This window comes from Schistocerca piceifrons, chromosome 8 (genome assembly GCF_021461385.2).
Source record: "Schistocerca piceifrons isolate TAMUIC-IGC-003096 chromosome 8, iqSchPice1.1, whole genome shotgun sequence".
NCBI classification, from domain to species: Eukaryota; Metazoa; Arthropoda; class Insecta; order Orthoptera; family Acrididae; genus Schistocerca; species Schistocerca piceifrons.
In genome coordinates this window covers 385,998,559-386,018,468 of record NC_060145.1, presented here as the reverse complement: position 1 = coordinate 386,018,468, position 19,910 = coordinate 385,998,559, and the positions used below count along the sequence as shown (strand labels likewise).

The window sequence follows — 19,910 nt, the reverse complement described above, 5'->3', positions numbered from 1 at the left end:
CATATACACACACTCACGCAAACACAACTTGCACACACGTCTGCAGTCCCAGACAACGGAAACCATATAATTGTGTGAATCTTATTGTCGTGCCTTTGCAACTCAGCATCTCGACTATATGGTGAGTAGCAACTTTCGTTCTCTAATATTGTTAAATTTCATCCTGGATTTTCCATTGTTTGATTTGTACAATATATGTTAGTTTTATTTAATAATTTACGAGGTATGATTTTAAGTAAGCCGTTTTGAGATTAAAAAAAGACGTGTTAAGATATCCCAATATTTTATTTTTACCTGAAAGCCTGTACCTTAATCTACTTTTCTACATAATTTCCGTCAATATTGAGGCACTTGTCATAACGTTTTACCAGTTTTTGAATACCTTCCTCATAGAAGTCTGCCCCCTGACTTGTTAACCACTGCACATCACGACTGTTTTGGCTTCGTCATCGTCTTGAAGACGCTGACTGCCCAGGTGTTTCTTCAAGTGCGGGAACAGATGCTAGTCACTGGGCGCAAGATCGGGGCTGTGCGGAGGATGATCTAGTTCTAGAGTTTCCCATCTTAAAGATGTGATGAGATCTTTGATTTGATTTGCCACATGCGGACGAGCATTGTCTTGCAGCAAAACGATGCCCTTGCTCAACTTCCATGGACTGTTGCTTTGATTCTGGTGTGAAGTAGGCCACCCATGTTTCATCGCCCGTAACAATTTGGCTTAAGAAATCATCACCGTCGTTGTGGTACCGCTCAAGGAAAGTTAATGCACTGTCTAAACGTTTGGTTTTGTGCACATCTGTCAAGATTTTCGGTACCTAAAGTTCGTTTTGTGCACATCTGTCAAGATTTTCAGTACCCAAAGTGCGCACAATTTTCGGTAATTCTAGTGCTCGGTCACAATGCCATACAAAACACTGCGAGAAACATTAGGAAAGTCATCCCGCAAGGAGGAAATTGTAAAGTGTCTGTTTTCTCTCACCTTGTTGTACACTTCTTGCACCAAACTTTTATTAACGACCGAAGGACGCCCACTCCGTTGTTCATCACGCACATTTGTGCGGCCATCTTTAAATGCTCTCACCCACTTTCTTACAATTCCATCACCTACAATGTTTTCTCCGTAAACTGCACAGATCTCATGATGAATATCGATCGCCTTTAGCACTAAGAAATCTTATAACAGCCCGTACTTCACAGTCGGCGGGCCTCACGATTATCGGAGGCATCTTAAACACTCAGTACACAACGTAAACAAGAATCAGAATGTAATGGCGTCAGTGCGTAGATTAAGGAACAGGCTTTCATGTAGAAATAAAATTATTGAGATATCTTAGCACGTCTTTATTTAATTTCAAAACGGCACTTACTTAAAAAAATACGCATCGCATTTACACTGGCCAATCAGGCTGGACCAAGTCTTACATAGGACGAGACATTTCATGTGTTTTAAATGTAGACTGAAGGGCATTGTCATCCACAAGAGGGAGGAAGTTGGAGGTAGGAATAGGGGGCACTTGCTCCCCCCCCCCCCCCCCCCCCCCCCCCCCCCTCCGGGTGTTTGGATACAGACTTTTTATTCACTACAGACTTCTCATAAACTTCTACAAGTGATTTCCTGTTATTTCACTAAACCTCTCAAAGCTATCATGGCAATTTTAGAGTCATGTTGAAATGTAAAGAAAAGTATTTCATCTGTATCCTTACTGATTTACTGCTGTGCATGAGTTAAAGCACTCAGCTGAATGTTTGTGTGCCAAGTTCTGCCAGTGGTTTCTGAGTGAAGTGGAATCTGGATTTCTGGATCCTCAGTTTTCATTTCTTCAGATGAGGCCTCATTCAGCCTGTCAGGATATACAAATTCACAGAACATGTGCCATTATGCATCAGAAAAATCCTAGCAGTACTTCCAAAATTGGTGTTTGGCACGCACTGTTTTGTGCTCTCATCATAACGCTATTCTTTCATTCGACTGATAATGTTAACTATAGTATATCCAGGAACTCTTTAACCCTATGTTACTCAACTCTCAAAAGATGAGTGACTGTGTAGATATTTTCAGCAAGGCAAAGCAATGGCACACACTACAGCACACACTACAGTCTGTTGTTTCTGATGACAAGATTGTCAAAACCTTATCATGAGTGCATGATGTGTTTGGAGAGGACAGGACAATTAACAGAGGTGGTGCAGTCTCCTGACCACTTTTACCAACTGATCTCTCTCCCTGTGATTTTGGCCTGTGAGGCATATTGAAATGTTAGGTATACTCAAATATTACTTACACATTGGAAAAGCTGCAGCAGAACATTGAAAACCCATCTAGGAGTTTGTGAAATTGAGCACAGCACTGATGTCAGTGATGGCCAGTCAAGCATCTTGTCTGATGTTCATTAACAAAGACCAATCCTGCATCAGTCTTATAGTGAATGTTTTATGGACCAGTTTTCTTTGCATACTCTGTATACTATAATGTCTGTGCTAGAAAGTGAAGACTTAAGAAGAGACTAAAGATAGAAAATAATTAGAGACGAAGGAGGAGAGGAAAGGAGAAAGAAGAACATGAGGCCAGCAATTAAAAACCAGGAAATGCAGATTATGTTGTACAGGAACTCTTATTCAAGAAAAGACTAAGGTATCATTATTTTGAGATATACTAGTAATCCAATAGATTTAATAGTAGTAGTAATTACTGTTTGCGATTATAACAGTTTGTGATGATTCACACAGTGGCAAAATTATAATAGCACCTAAGATGTTTAAAACATTCTCCACTTTTGAGCCATATCAGATCAGAATGAAAACTCCAGTTTTCGACATATACCTCCTAGTGCTTCATCAGAAACAACATACTGTTGTGGTTGTGTTGTGGGGGCATTTTTTAGCTCATAGATGGCTTGTGATTGGTCGGCATGGATCATCACCTATTGTGCTTCTTTGTCTCTGCAGCATTACATCTACCAAAATATGTAGGTTTTTTGGAATACTAGGCATAAGACCTGTTTTCCAGTCACCTAAGAAGTTAAAAGAGCTGCTGGAATTAATGAAAGACTCAGTCTCAGGGTAATTGTGTAGACCACCAATGTCACATTAAAAATAATTAATTTGGGATAATGACAGTTGGCAAGCACAGTATCACAAGTAAACACAGAATAATGTTTGACGAAAATAAAATCTTGTCCCAGCCTATTCATACTGAGATTCTGTTATTAAGAGGCTGCATAAATCAGAATAAGTGAGAATAATTTCAGCCAGCACAGTGGCAATACTCTTAGTTGTGCATGGTAGGGAGCTCTTAACTCTGAAAAGAAACAAAGAAATTCTTCAAATTGCTCCTTTTAGAGCAGTGGCACCACTAGTGCAGGCATTCACAAAATCTTTGGCAGCATGATGTGATGATCATATACATCAACCAATCATGAGCTGTATATGGGCAGTTAAACATCAACATAACAGTACCAATGACAGTCAGTTTGTCCTGAAAAATACAATGGAAATGACTGTCATAAATTCAAGTCTTTATTTGAAGAGGAAGAACACTTTGAATGTTTTATACAAGGTTTTCGCAACTAGAAACTTCATTTTCTTAACACCAAAAGCTGTGAATGGAAATATTATACAGTGTGATTCCATGACAATGGTAAATATATCAATTTGAGGTAAGGGACCCTTGTCTGGAAATGATGGGGTAAAGGTTATAAATAAAAACTGTTGTGACTACCTCTGACAGTGGTTTGGTTCTACTGCAATCTCCTTCCTTTTTACATTTTGAAAGGAGGTAGTATAGACCAAAATAAGAAAACAAATATTCAGGAAACACAGGCTCTAAAGTCCTTAAGAGCTATGAGCACTTTTTTCAGTAGAAGAGATGTGTTTCAGTGTAGTAAAGATAAACAAGTGCTCACTTTAGAGCCCATGTTTACTTAACATATTTTTCTTGTTTTCATCTATGCTACGCCTTCCCAAAATCTGGAATGCAAGGAGCCTGCAGTAGAAGAGGTTCACAGTGAGAGGTATACGAACAATTTTCACTTGCACCTTTCAGCTCATTTGCTTTAGGACTAGGATCCAATACCTCAAATTGATGCATTTACTCTTCTCTGTTACTCTCAATGTTTGTAACATCATTACAGAATCATCCTGGGCATCAGTGTACCTTTCTCATTGAAGCCATCAACTGTCATATTTTTCCAGCTTAAAAAGTGAACTGCAGCCTTGTGGATAAAATCAGAATTTAGCTCTTCCTGGCAGTAAAAACAATTTTTTTGTTCTTAATACAGAATTGAAGATACATCATTGGGTGTCAAAGTTTGGTTTTCCATGCTTATTCCAACTTTCAACCTGTTATTAACATAACAGTATTTTTATCTTTGCACATGTATATTGAGTATTAGTAGGATGGAGACATTAAGTTCCATGGAGAACTATCACTTTAACTTCCTTTTCATCTGTGAGATTATTTTAATATTACAGTTACAACACTCCACTTCACAAACACTCATTGCAGTCTTATACATGCTACATGCAGCCTCTATGAAGCTGTATCAAAAAGAAACCAAACTTATATTTTTAAACCTTTTTATTTACGTTTCAGGTACAGCCCTTCAATCTCCACTTGCACTAATACACTTGCACCTCTAATATTTTATTTCATTTTTCAAAAGATTATTTAAATTCACCTTTTGTGATGCTTGACAGAGCCTCCATTATTTTTTTCTTCATCTCAGCAGGATCAGCAAAACATACTCCTTTCACATCTCTTTCCATTCTATGAAACAAAAATGTCACACGGAGCAAGGCCAGAGGAGTATGGGTCTGTGAGGAACAGGCGTCATACCGTTTTTGGTAAAGAATGATTGTACAGATAGGGCTGTATGAGCAGTGATATTGTCATGGTGGAAAAATCACTCACCCGACTGCCACAAATCAGGCTCCTTCTGCCACACATTGTTGCCTATCTTTTCAAAACTTCCAAGTAGAAAGCCTGGTTAACTGTCTGAGTCTGTGGAACAAACTCTGAATATACAATTCCTCTCACATCTAAAAAATGAATCAGCACTGTCTTAATGTTTGATTCACCTGACAAGCTTTCATGGGGTGAGGTGAACTTGAAGTCTTCCATTGGCTTTGCTGTTGCTTAGGTTCTGGGTTGTAAGCATAGCACCTAGTTTTGTGGCCAACGATAATTTCTGAAAAAAAGTTTGGATCATTTTGGGATTCTTTTTTCAAAGCACAGTATGCTTCCATGAGACCTTTTTTTGTTCAGCATTCAGCAGTCGTGGCATGAATTTGGCAACCACCCATTTCATTCCCAAATAGTCTGTCACCGTTTGCTGCAGTGAGCTCAAAATCACTCCTGACAGCTCTAAAATTTCTTCAATGTCTGTTGTTGATCTTCACAGATGACTGCATGAATGTTTTCAACATTTTCATGTGTTTGGGCCATGGAAGGATGACTAGTACGAGGTTTGCCATCAATTCACATTCCACAATTTTTGGAATGGGAATACAATTCAGACAGTTGAATTTTCCCAACAGTCTCATCCTTGCACTTCAGTTTTTACATTTCAAGAGTTTCTGTTCCACTTTTTCTGATCAAAAATCAGAATTTTACCATCTCATGCTGTTCGTACAAATTAGCCATTGCAAAAACAACAATCACATGAAATAGTTGTCACTATAATCCCTGTTAAACTAGTTCTGACCTTCTTCAGTAAAGACACTTAGCCAACTGATTCTGGAATGTTCATTTTATGTGCTCCTAGTGGCAGAATGCACTACTAAAAAAACTCTGCCCATCAAAAAATTAGTTTAGTTTCCTTGGGTATCCCCTTGTAGAGTTTACATGCTAGGCTGAAATCAATCTCAGCATTGAGGTCTACCCACCAAGTATGCATCATCATTTCCACTAGCAGAAACTTGAAATTGAGTGTTTGGTTTCCTGCACAGTAGTCTTATGTGGATTCTAGTGAGTTATTACCTGGCGATGGCCTTATAAGTTAAATACTGGGTTGTGTCAGTAGTAAGCAAATGTTAGCGCAATAAATATTAATGCAATTTGTTTGCTTTTCATACATAAATATGAAATTGTTCTTCCTAGATGTGATGAGAGTATTCATCACTGTTATATAAAATTCTGTTATGATTGCTACAACATAAGGCTCACAATTACCAAATACCCGATATAACCAAAAGTCATCAGAAACCACAGTTGATTGGGTACCATCTCGTTTTTTGAGTACACAGTCATATTGAATTTTTGAAATGTTGTCAGCTATGACTGTACTGTTTGATTTATTCACAACTGCAATTTTTGCTTTCCAGTCTTTGTCAAGTGGTAATGAAGTGTCTCAGCTAATATCAAAATGGCCACTTATTTTGACATGTACCAAAACATTTCATTACCTCTTGAGAATGGCTCAAAGGGAAAATTGCAGTTATTAAGAAATAAAGTAGAACAGTGAAATGCAACAAGATCATGTAATTAAAAAAATGAATGTTAGTGAGTGACTGACTGTACATCCTAGAGTATGAAACTGCAAGCACAGTGCATCAACACTATAATATTGTCCATCAGAATGAATCAAAGGAGAGGACAGAGAGAGTTTGACTGAAGTGGTGGCACAGTGGTTAGCATACTAGACTTGCATTCAGGAGGATGATACTTCAAACCCATGTCCAGCCATTCAGATTTAGGTTTTCCATGATTTCTCTAAATAGCGTGAGGCAAATACTGGTATGGTGTCTCTGAAAGCATGTGCCCAACTTCCTTGCCTAATCCAATGGGACCAATGATCTCGCTGTTTGGTTCCCTCCCTAAATCAACCAACCAACCAACTGAAGGGATCCACAAGTCTTAAGTCTGAACATCCAGTCAGGGATTTCACAGAAATAAATGTGTCCATGTACACTATTAACATTGTTAATGTGAACTGGAAGCATCAAGAAGGTACATATGCCAAATGTAACTCCAATACGCCTAAAGAAACTACTGAACTTTACAACAGAATGTTCAAATTAATTGACTGATACACTTGTCTTGCGAAGATTTCTGTTGCAGCACACATACATCAAGAGAAGTCTGTGGCAAAGCTAGTCAACAATATATAACAAGACTTTTAGATTGGTTGTTATACTGTTTAGAGATCATTGAGCACAAGAATGAAAGCTTACAGAATGAGATTTTCACTCTACAATGGGGTGTGTGCTGATATGAAACTTCCTGGCAGATTGAAACTATGTGCCAGACCAAGACTCAAACTTGGACCTTTGCCTTTCACGGGCAAGTGTTCTGCCATCTGAGCTACCCAATCTGCCAGGAAGTTTCATATCAGCCCCCACTCCATTGCTGAATGAAAATCTCATACTGGAAACATCTCCCAGGCTGTGGCAAAGCCATGTCTCTGCAATATCCTTTCTTCCAGGAGTGCTAGTTCTGCAAGGTTTGTAGGAGAGCTTCTGTGAAGTTAGGAAGGTAGGAGAGGAGGTACTGACAGAAGTAAATCCATGAGGACAGAGTGTGAGCCATGCTGGGGTAGCTCAGATGGTGGAACACATGCCCATGAAAGGTGAAGGTACCAAGTTCAAGTTTCAGTGTGGCACACAGTTTTAATCTGCCAGGAAGTTTCAATGAAAGCTTGACTTAACCAAACATCTTTGAGATTAATTGGAGTATCTGTGCTAGTACTTTGATCATAGATTGAGCTACATCCAGTGATCATACCTCAGGAAGAATGAAGACAAGTTACATTTTTAACATATCAGAGATGAGTGGAAATATATGTGTGAACGTTTAAAGTGTCAAAAAGAGGCCCAACCCACTGTTAGCTGTATGTATACAACCTTTGAAAAGGGCAACAGTAGGTGTGCTGTTACAGAAGGGCTCAAAGAGAATTTCCTGTATTGTGAATTTTGTCTGGCACAAAGTGTAGTGCCACTGGACAGTTCTAGGGTGCTTCCTGTGAAATCATAGCTAATGAGAGTCAAAACAATGGGTAAGAAAACTCATTTTGCATATATCTGTGCAAGATATTTATATGACAGATTAGTAAGATAACTTCTGGAATTCCTAAAGTCAGATATTTGCCAATAGAGCAATGCCTGTGCAAACCTTTCTGCCCTCGATTCTGTGCAGTCTAATGAAATAGCTTTTGTCTTTCCTGTGAATGTGTTTTTTCTTTTAGTTTTTCAAGGGCTACACTTTATTTTTTGAATGTTCTGTTTTTAACTGTAGAGATAAATATTCTTTTATCTGTATATGACTTTAATGATATTGACTCTTCATTCACCATGTTCTGTAGATCCCATAAAGATGAAGAGTCTTCAGGGATATAGAACGAGTCAAAGTCTGCAGCAACAGAAGACAAGGAAATTAATGAAAATTATCTTTTTACTGGATTAATGATAAACTATCACTATACTGGTTAATGGTATTCATTCTTATGTGATTTAAATTTAACTGAGTAACTCTTTATCTGGCAACTTTATAACAAACACTGCAACTTTTCAATACTTGGATCCAGCTATCTAGATAACTTTTAGAAAGAGTTGCTAATGAGGCATATTTTTGACTATCTTTTGAATTCATAGGTATTCTGTGATTCCTGCTTTATATAAGATGACGCTTGAATGTCACCTCACCCAAGTACAAAACTTCAATAGGAACCCTGTACAAAGAAACAAAGCCCCCGGAAAATTATTTTTGTATCTTGTTTTGTGACTGTGTAAATCATATTCTAACTGAAAATGATTTTTATCAGCAATAAAAACCAATTAGGAGTAAATGTAATGAATGTGAGTGTAAGAATTCCAAGATCCTTAAAGAGGCTCCTGGAAGATGTCCCCAGTACCTCAGTTCCTACCTTCCAAACTTCACAGAAGTTCTCCTGCGTACCTTACGGGACAAACACTCCTGTAAGAAACATATCCAGTAGAACATCTGTGAGGTTTGGGAGGTAGGAGAGGGGCTACTATCATACATAAAGGTGTGAGGCTGGGTCGTGGGTTATGCTTAGGTAGCTCAGTTGGTAGACGACTTGCCTGTGAAAGGTGAAGTCCCCACGTTAAAGACCCAGGATGGCAAGCAATTTTAATCTGTCAGGAAGTTCCAGTATTTGTGTATTTGAAATACATTTCAGTCATTAATATTACATTGTTGATACTCATACCTGGAGTTTCCATTGTCTGATTAATATTACATGAGTTTTTATATTGTTTTCAATATAGTAATATTATTTTATTTATGAAACATGATATTTACTTCCAGGTTTTAAGTTTAGTGCTTTTTAAAATTATTGTGGATTTGTTTTCTGATGAAAGCCTTGACTACTGCAATTCACCTGACGTAGTCATAATGCACAAAGTGAATGTTCAGAAAATTTATTGGTTAGTTTCCCAAACAATTGAAAAATGCCATGTAGATGACTGATTTCTGCGACAGAAATACATAGAAACTAAAATTATTATTCCAGTTGTGGAACACTTGTCATAGACCAGAACTGGTTGTGCCAACATGTAAGAAGACACTAGCAGATCTTAAACTGGATTATATTGACCTCTATCTTGTTCATTGGCCATTTGCATATAAGGTGAGTCAACTATTGATGCAATACCTAACCAAATATTATAATTAAGAACACTGACTAATATATATATATATATATATATATATAGTCTGTAGTCAGTTGTAAGCAGATGCATGCTATATGTCATGACAACTTCGTCAAAGTATGAAATTAAAATTTCTTTTAGGTAAATGAGCAAATTTTTTTGACATTACTTCTTATATGTGAGAGTGACTAAAATTGGTAATTGTTGCTACATAGTGATTAAAAAAATAGGGCTACCTCTGTTCAAATTGTATCCTTTGGCTCATTCATAATGTACTGTAGATTCCGTCAAGGAGGAGAAACTTTAGGGATGGAGAAGTTACACACTAATACACTGGACAGTTATCATAAACTGTAGTAACATTTTGAAACTGCTGGAAACTATTTGTGACTGACCAATATAAATTAAACACAGGAGTGATATTACTCTGAACAAAGTAGATGTCTTCTTAGTCTTCAAATAGTTGCTGTTTACCTCACATTGTTAGCTCAACTTTCCTATTTCTCAATGACTTAGCATGATGCTCACTGAATCCAGCACAGAAACATTACATTCAACAGCAGAAAGTTCTATGAAAATAGTTTCACAGGGCTTAACCAAAAACAAACTCATTGTAAAAGGCATGTGTCAACTTCCATTTAGTTCTATCTTCTAGAAAAATGTCTGTTCAGGGGTGATTAAAAAAAGATCCTCTAGAAAATATAAGTGTGGCAATTTTTCAGTCTATGGATTGAGCAGGACATGAAATAGGATATGCACTTATGTAACTTGTCAAAGAAACTCTTACCCATTTGCTATGGTCTAAGAATATTAAATTCTGTAACAAGCAAAACAACAGTACTGCAGGCATACTATGCACAATTACACTCACTTCTCTGCTATAGATTGTTACCTGCAGACACCCAGCTCTTAGCATAAATGTTTTTAGAATACAAAAAAGAGGTTTAAGAATTTAATTTGTGGTCTTAAAGAAAATTAATAGTGTAAACTTAACTTTATTAAATTTGGTGTTCTGAGTATTTCATGCAATTTTCTTGGGTTTATCAAAGATGCTTGACACAGTTGGCCATATAATTTCACTTTGTAAATTAGAGTTAATATCAAGCAATAAAAGGTGTGGTTTTTCCTAACTTCAAATGTCATAAGCAGTATTTTAAAAGCAAAGGGTTTTTCTGTGCATTCTCTATGTCCCACAGACAGCAGATGTTGCTTCAATTAAAGTGGGGTTAATAATATTGTTAGTCGACAGTGCCAGTTCCACTATGTTGGACAAACTTGGAGGTCAGTCTGCTCTAGGCTTAGAGAAAACCATATAATTTGGAGATTAAAGAAGCCTGATCAATCCAATGCTGAACATTGCCCAATGAAAACCACAAATACATAATAGATGTAGAAGTCCTACACATAGAGGGAGAAGGTGCAAAGCTCACTCAGTTAGAAATTTTAGAAATTAAGGAACGGATGTGTGTATGCCCACATTTATTACTAAAAGAACACACATTCACCCCTTTTAGACAAATTCAACCCTTACTTAGAACAAGAACCTTAGTGACTTCATACACATAACAAAAATTCCATTCTTGTGCATAGCTCTACTCCAATCATATGTTTAGACATAGTAACTGTAAATGTTACTGTAATGAGTTTTGTATTTGTCAAAATGGTTAACGGATGTAACTTTTACAGTTTAAATCAAGAATTGATAGACTAAAAAGTTGAAATGCTCATCTTTAATATTGGACAGGAAGTTCTGGTTGAGAATTATGAATTATTTAGGAATAAAGAAGATGGCTTAATGAAAGGCAGAAGTGTTGCATTGTCATTATGTATGCAAACAAAAGGTACAGAGCTTGGATAGCTTTTGGAATGCACTTCCTCATTCAAGCTTGTAGAAAAAACACGCACACAAACACACACAAACTCACTCACATGTACAGGTCTGTCTCCCTACATTGTGCTCAGTCGACAGCTAAAAAAATTTTTCGAGCTTTTGGGAAAAACATGAACACACTCACTCACATGCACATGCTTGTTTCCTTATGTTGTGCTTAGTCAACTGACAGCTCTTTCCTGGCTTACAGTGAGTGTACTGGGATGAAGTGGGGGTGTGGGGTGGGGTGGGGTGAGAGATGAAAAGAGGCAAGAGCCAGTGAGGGGTTGGGAGGAAGTGTCTAGTGGCTCATGGGGAGCAATGTAGCTGCGAGTGCAGTTAGGGGCGGCAGGTGGCAAACAGATGGGAATGTGAGTTCATAGACTAGGACATGAGATAACAGCACACAACTAGCTGATGTGGGCACACAAATTGGATGGGCATACTGGAGCAGGGAATTTGTGCACACACGTGCACACACACACACACACACACACACACACACACACACACACACACACACACTATTGTGTGGGGAATGGGGAGGCAGTAAGTTACCTTAGGTTTAGGTAGTTGACTGAGTACAGTATAGGGAGGTAAGCATGTGCATGTGAGTGAGTGTGTGTGTGTTTGTATGCTTGTTTTTCTGATAAGCTTGAGAAAGGAAGTCCATTCCAAAAGATAGCCAAGCTCTGTACCTTTTGTTTAGATACCTATTGATGACACTGCACTTCTGCCTTTGGGTGAGTTGTCTCCTGAATAACAAGCTCATCTTTGTTAGACACTTGTCTCTGTGATCAGTTATTTAGTAGAAAATTGCCTGAAACTTAGATCATACAGTAATAATGAAGTTTGTGAAAAAAGGCGAAAAAAGTGTTTAATTCAGTTTATACAATGTACAACATTTCACCAAGAAACCACAGTTGAATCAACTAAAATAACTGTATATACTTCTGGTTGAATAAAAACACAGATCCTATATTAAAAATTAAAGATAATGTATCAGAATGAGCAATATCAAATTCTTGGGGTTAAGTGTAGAATGCAAGTAGAAATGGACAGATCATGTGAGGGTTTTGGCAAACATTATCCATAGTATGTTATGCTCTGCAGATCATTGCACCAGTGTGCAATATTTCATGCCTCAAAGTGAGCTATTTTTCATATATGCATTCAGTCCTCAGTTTTGGGATGACATATTGGGAACAAATGCTGGTAACATACAAACTGTCTTAAAGGGACAGAAAACACATGTATGAAGAATAACAAATGGTAGCAATAGGGCCTGTTTGTACTAATTTATTCAAGAGGCTAGAAATTCTGACTGTCTCAAGTGAATACACCCTCCTCACTACAATGTACATAAGAAGAAATCTTCATTTGTATACTAAAAACAATTAAATACATAATATGAAACTAGATCCAGCCACTACTTATGCCTAAACAGGAAAAACAAGTCAGAAACACTAGAATAGTATGCTATGCGAAGACCTAAAACTGTACAAAAGGCTGCCACAGGAAATTAAAGGTGTAAATGAACCCAATATGCTTCAGAGAAAAGGGCTAATTAGGAATGAAATTAAGTAGGAAAGTCACCCAGGACCAGGACTAACATGGACATAACTGCATGACAGCACAGAAAAAGGGAGATCAGCAGTTAAATGCCAGCATAACATTTCAGAAAACTTGAGATATCAGGGTTGCCACATGTTTTCCTAAGTGTAATTCTCTGGTATTTCCATGATTTCCAGACAAGTTTTAGCATTTTTCCCTGACATATTTTGAGATTTCAAGGGTAAGTTAAGATGTAAGTTGACAATGTATCTGTCTTTGCACCTATGATACAAGAAACAATAGTGTAAACAAGGAAATATCTAAAAATAACTTGCAAGCATATGGCATTTCCTGATGTGAGTAATGACCTTAATACTAACATCAACATCTTTTGTAATGAACTGTTTTTAGATGGAGAAAGCAAGCCTGATGGGATTTGTGACAATATTATGAAAGGGAAGTTGCTACTCACTATATAGCAGAGATGCTGAGTCACAGATATGTACAACAAAAAGATTGTCACAGATAAAGCTTTTGGCCAGTAAGGCCTGCATCAACAGTGGACAAAACACACACACACACACACACACACACACACACACACGCACACGCACACAAACACACACACATGTATATGCAAACACAATTCACACACACAACTGCAGTCTCAGGCAACACTCTGCAGTGTGGAAAGCTTTGTGACAATCTTTTTGTTGTGCCTATCTGCGACTCAGCATCTCCACTATATGGTGAGCAGCAACTTTACTTTTCACAATATTGTTACATTCAATTCTGGATTTTCCCTTGTCTGATGGGATATGCATTTCATTAAGACGACATATTTTATTTCAATAAACAAAACACATATGCTGACAAAAATATTCATTTCCTTGGAATTGCAAGACAGATTTAAAATCCCTTCACTGATTTAAGAAATAACCTCAGAAAAAAGTAGGCCTCTTGAAAGAAGTGTGTAAGACAGGGAAGAATTGTGTACACCAACACTGTAGATGACAGCCAATAAGATGTTGGTTCTACTATGTTTGCTGCTGTTGGTTATTACCCACTGTGTTATATCTAATATTTTACAAGTGTTGTGTGGTTTCTCTTTTAAGAGATATGTGATACATAGCGTACAAACTGCCAGCAACTGACAAAATTTTCTTCTTCTTATTGTCCATACTTTCTAACATAGAAATGAGTTTTAAAGTGCAAAAATTTAATAGAGCAAATAAAATGCCTATAAAACACCACACTGTACAATGTACTTATGGTGAGACAGTCGCAATTCCTGAAATCCATTGCTGGTGGTCTCTGGACTGCTGAGGAGCACTGCGTGGATAAACCATGAAAATCCAGTGCATTATGCCACACACAAACAGACCCGGCCTGTGGGCAGATTGGTGAGACTAGATCCAACGGGCATGGCCTGCTCGTAGTGGGAGCCGAATGGCTTCAGATTGGCAGGCCTGACTCAATACATATACATTCAGAAATGGCCTCTGGTTTTGACCTGTTGGGGAAATCCACTCATGTGGCCAGCTATTCATGAGCATAGACAGCGTGTTGATGAAATGAGAGCGTGGTGATCAGTCCATGCAACAGAAAACTTGATACTCTGAGAATCAATAATAATGAGGGTAGGTAGCAACTCACCATAAAGATGATTGCTGAACCACATACAAGCATGTAGAAAAGTCAATCACACTCTCACAACTAAATTCTCAGCTACAGCTTTTGTCAGAAAATGAAAGCACACACATAATCACTCAGACACAACTCATGCAAGTATGACCCCCGTCTCCAGCCACTGTGTCTACAGTCTCTGAGAATCAGATCCAAACAAATGACCCCTCATGCCTTCCTGCCTCTTGTCGGCAGCTGTTAGGCTAGCTGCAAGAATTGGTGGCAGCACTGACTGCAAGCTGGAGGGGAGTGGTATGAAGGGGAGAAGCAACACGAATGAGGGAGTAGGAAGCAGTGCATGTATTCAGCTGCAACCAGCCAGTGACGATGCATGGCACCTTGATAAACAAACCATTTCATTTACTGAGACAAAATGAGATTTTTCCATTGTTTTTCCCAAATTTCCCTGATTTCCCTGATATGTTTGAAATTTCCTGAAAATTACCTGATTTCCAGAACCTGTGGCAACCCTGGATATTAAAGATTTAGAAAGAGTAATTAACAAATCAATGATAAGGAAAGGGACTCTCCATTCCAGGAAATACATTTGTTTTCTTTCCTGTGATTAAACATGGAAAAAATTTCATCAATGTACTTATTGTCAGAACTGGGTTCAACAATGACTTATTTACATGACAGCCTGCTCTAACAAAGCATAACACAAAAATTATAATAAAGGAAAAAGCCACATGGATTCCCCATGGGTGTAGTTTTCATCTGTATGTATTTAATATACAAGCCACTTTTGTGATTAATTGAGTTGTTTCGAAAATTTCTTAGTTCATAAGTTTTGAATCAATTTCCTACATAACAAATGATATATACTCATTGTATATTGTGGCACTGTTTCTTTCTTTTATCTTTTTGTTTTGTCGGTGTGTGGTGTATGGCAGACAGGCATATGTTAAACACTGAGTTATTCAAACCAAATATAATACGCCTTGCCATTTAACTTTCTTAACCAAATGGTACTGATTTAACAGGAAGGGGATGAATTTTACCCTGCAGAGAATGGCATTGCAATTACTACTGATATTGATTATTTGGATACGTGGAAACAAATGGAAGAATGTGTAAACTTAGGCCTGGCAAAAAGCATTGGTGTATCCAACTTCAATAGCAAGCAACTCAGCAGATTACTTGAAGCAGCTGCTATCAAGCCTGTTATAAATCAGGTAATAGTATCATAGCATCTCTTGCATCTTCTGCACAGTTCCATACAGAAAAAAGATATATTACTTGTTTACAGAAATTGTCCTCTTAGACAATAATTCTTCATGATGGTCAGCAGTCCATCACTGCAAATAATACTTTTGATAACATTGGAGGAATGGATAAAGCTGTGAAAAAATATAATAAATGATTATTTATTCTATTTACACATTTTTTTTACTTTAGGTCACTGTGAAGAATGTGTTACTACTCAACACAATATAGAATTTTCTGAAAAGTAAATAAGATTTGGCTTCCAGGCTTATGCATTGAATTCATTCATGTGTTAATAGAATGCATACTCTGCTTCTGTGTATCTTGTGCTCTGATACATGTTTAAGGAACAAATGAAATAGCATTTGCTTGATAATACTTAGGTTGATTGTTTCTTAGCTTTCAAAATACTTCAGCTTCAGCTTTGATTTTGTTGCTGATACTACAGCAATGCAATAATTAAAACTATCCCCCAGAGCTAATTAAAACTATCCCCCAGAGCTAGATATAATATATGTATGTGTAAAGTTTCTTTTGTTATTTATAACAGATAAGGAATACCACTAGTCAAATTTTCTGTCATGGGAAAAGAGATTATAATAATGGCAGAAGTTTCCCAAATTCAACTACAAGTAATATCAGTAATAGTAACCAAGAAGTTATCAGTTTGGATATGACACATATTGGGACTGAACATATCATCATATTCTGTGAGAAGTTTTCGATTAATTATTATGATTTGTTTGAGAGTTATAAAACAAAGTTACAGAATATTTCTCAGAAACTGGCCAGACTGTAAATAAATTTAATACCTTACATAAACATAGCACATTTGGCCTGAATGTAATACAGATATTTGCCTTTGGATTCCACATGTAACATAATAATTTCTGTCATTTTGTAACCACACTCTCCCCAATAATTCATAAATACAAAAATGTTGTAAATTTGTTTTTAATTTTTGTTGCACAGATTGCTAATCTAGTGCAACTAATATGCATGGGTGAGAATGATAGATCAACGTATTTAAAAATCACTCATCTGTTTGTATATCGATTGTGAAATCTCACTTGTTGCCTAGAGGGTACATCAAGCTGATTTTTTAGAAAAGAACACAGTTAAGATGAAATGTATAGGTACATCCTTTCATGTATTGTCTCCATGCCACATTCACCATTAGTTGTATATTTTCACATTAACTAGGTTACCTTCAAAGTGACTACATATTTTTCCATCCTACAGGATCTAACCAACAAACCATGATATAACCAGATTGACTCAACACAAGGTGTTACAAGAGAATAGTAACTAACATGCATTTTTTAGAAAAACCAAGAACATATAACCTGCTTGTGAATATAAAGAAATATAAAAACTTATCTGCACAACATAGCACTGTATGAGAGCTGAACTGTGTGACTAGCTCCATAGGACTATCCCATGTGGGTTTCTGGGACTTCCTTAACCAAAGACACACATACAAAACAACTGATTTACAAACTGCTTACAAAGACCAAAATGTAAAATGCGATCTGTATTTTGCACAGTTGAAATAGAAACCCATGTGTCTCTGTGGAATGTAAATTAGGAACCAGATTTCTGCCTTGCATGTGATTTTGTTATGTGGGACTGTTGGCATTGCAGTTTTATCTCCGATGATTGAAGGTACCAGTTCAGTCTGCTCTGTGACTCGAGTGTGTTATGTCATGTATCCTTGTATGTATCAAGTTGCTGTAAAATAAAGAGTGTTGTGTACTCTGTACTACTGTATCTTCTATCATTTACTATCACTAAATACTGGAGTTCCACACTGGTGACCCCGAACTTTGAGTGAATGCTAAACTAGTGCAAATTTGTGTCACGACAATGTGTCCATCACACCTTGATTGTGTTATGCCGACAATGAATTTCATTGATCTCTTGCTCTCACTATTAAAAGACACGAACAGTGCTCTGTATGTTACCCAAGTGATTAAAAGGGACAGTGACACTTCTTCACATTGCAGCCTCATTGCAAATTGCAGGTGCACAACAACGCAATGCAACTGACAATCTGCCTCTTGACTTTGTTACAGACTCTACTAGTGTAATATGCCTAGAGGGTAAATCAAGCTGATTTTTTAGAAAATTTTTACCCCTGCAGTCTCTCAAAACTTTCATGACCTGGACTATTGAGCCATACTGACCACGTCACAGCTGTTATTGCATGTACCAGACATGTGTCTGCCCGATACACATTCTGTCTCATCCCTGCCCCCAACATTCTGTCCGTCCTCTAATCCATGCAGCTGCCTGCATTACCAGCCACCATCCACTTGCAGTTCTACCTGTGATGTGTGGCCATATTCCAACCACAATATCAAACCAAACAATTGACTGCTTCATAGCTCAATCTACCATCATTTGATAGATAACCAACACCTGTGGTTTGCGTTCATTGAAAGCATATTCACCACCAACACTAGACAACATGAACTACTTCACTGTGTATGGATAAGTATGGGACCACCAAAACAACGCTGTAGTGAGGCCTCTGCTGTATTCCTGATGAGCAGCTACATCACATACTTTACAACAAACATTTACAGGATGGGACCTTCTCAAATTGTGGCAGTGTTCTTCACAGTAAATTAGACCTGTGCATCAAGCTTCATAAGGCACTGTGGATGATGTGGATCGTCATGCTCCCATCCCAGGTGCAGATGACTTTACTTGCCACTAGTAACCAGTCTCCCAATGACTACCTTTCCCTGGCTAACCGTACTTTCACCATTTATTGATATAGGTACAGCATCAACAAAGCTCCTAACAGTGGTATAGATATGCATGCTCCACTGCCATGTGTGTGACCTCTTGCAGCCACCAACAGTCACCGAGCACTCCCAGCCCCACCAACTCTGACATCACAGCAGCCATCACCTCCCGTGTTTACAAAACAAATTTAGCTCCAGATGTCACTCTTGATACATCAGCAGCCACGCACATGCTGTCTTGCCACTGTTGGTACCATGGTCACTTTGGCGCATCTCAGTCATCAACCTTGTGATTATCCAATCTGGCCTCATAGCCTGCGGGAGTCTCCCCAAGCTGTGGATGATGTGTATGCTGCCTTGACACACACAAAGTCACCACCTGCGCACCAGCTTCTTATGCCACTCTGAACAACAGTCTGTAGATCCTTGACCACATCAGAGGATTATATTTCCTGGTTGGCACCAGATTGCAGGTCAGCACAGCACCTCACATGGCTATGTTGGCAGCTTTGCACCTTTTCTTGATAGCTGCTAATGGTTCTACTATCACTGTTAGGGATGTACAGATATAGACTCTAGACATTGGCTTTGCTTTGCACCTTTTCTTGATAGCTGCTAATGGTTCTACTATCACTGTTAGGGATGTACAGATATAGACTCTAGACATTGGCTTTGCTACGCCCTTCATGTGGTCATTCATCATCACAGATGTTATGGGAGTGGTCCTGGGGCCTTTCACCCTGTTCCCTTACAGCATGCAAACAAACTCACCTACATGCCTCCTGACTGGACTGCTGACAGTACATGTATCCTGGCTGCCTCACTGCCCTAACGTGCCAATGCTGATGGCAATGCCCCGTCACCCTCAGCTGTGCTGTGCCCGTGCAATGGTACATACAACAGTGTGTGGATTGTGCTGATTGCTTCCTGCATGTCTATCCCCAGTATATGGACACGCAAAAGACGCTCACTCACATCTGACAGGACAATGCATTTCTAAGTGTCTACATCCAAACAGCACAGGTAGAACTCACATAGGCTCGCTACACCCTTGAGCACCTCTGTTCCTGATCTATCATCTAAACTTGTGGACCTGCACCTATCACGTGATACCTCAAGTTGTCTGACACAGTGGTTCCCACCTCACTGTTTACCCAGGTCAGTTTATTGCCTGCCATTTATTCCATCCCCACCCCTTCGCTATTTGCTGTCATCCACAGTGTGCTCACACTACC

The 19,910-nt window shown here is 38.2% G+C and overlaps 1 protein-coding gene across 1 annotated transcript in view; it reads left to right on the top strand.

Annotated features, from left to right (window-relative positions):
* Positions 1–19,910, top strand: part of LOC124711796 (aldo-keto reductase family 1 member B1-like) — an 89,972-nt gene that overhangs the window by 37,006 nt on the left and 33,056 nt on the right. Inside the window, exons 3-4 of the mRNA XM_047242018.1 lie at positions 9,468–9,584; positions 15,700–15,891. Coding sequence (XP_047097974.1) covers positions 9,468–9,584; positions 15,700–15,891 — 309 coding nt within the window. The remainder of the gene's footprint in view (positions 1–9,467; positions 9,585–15,699; positions 15,892–19,910) is intronic.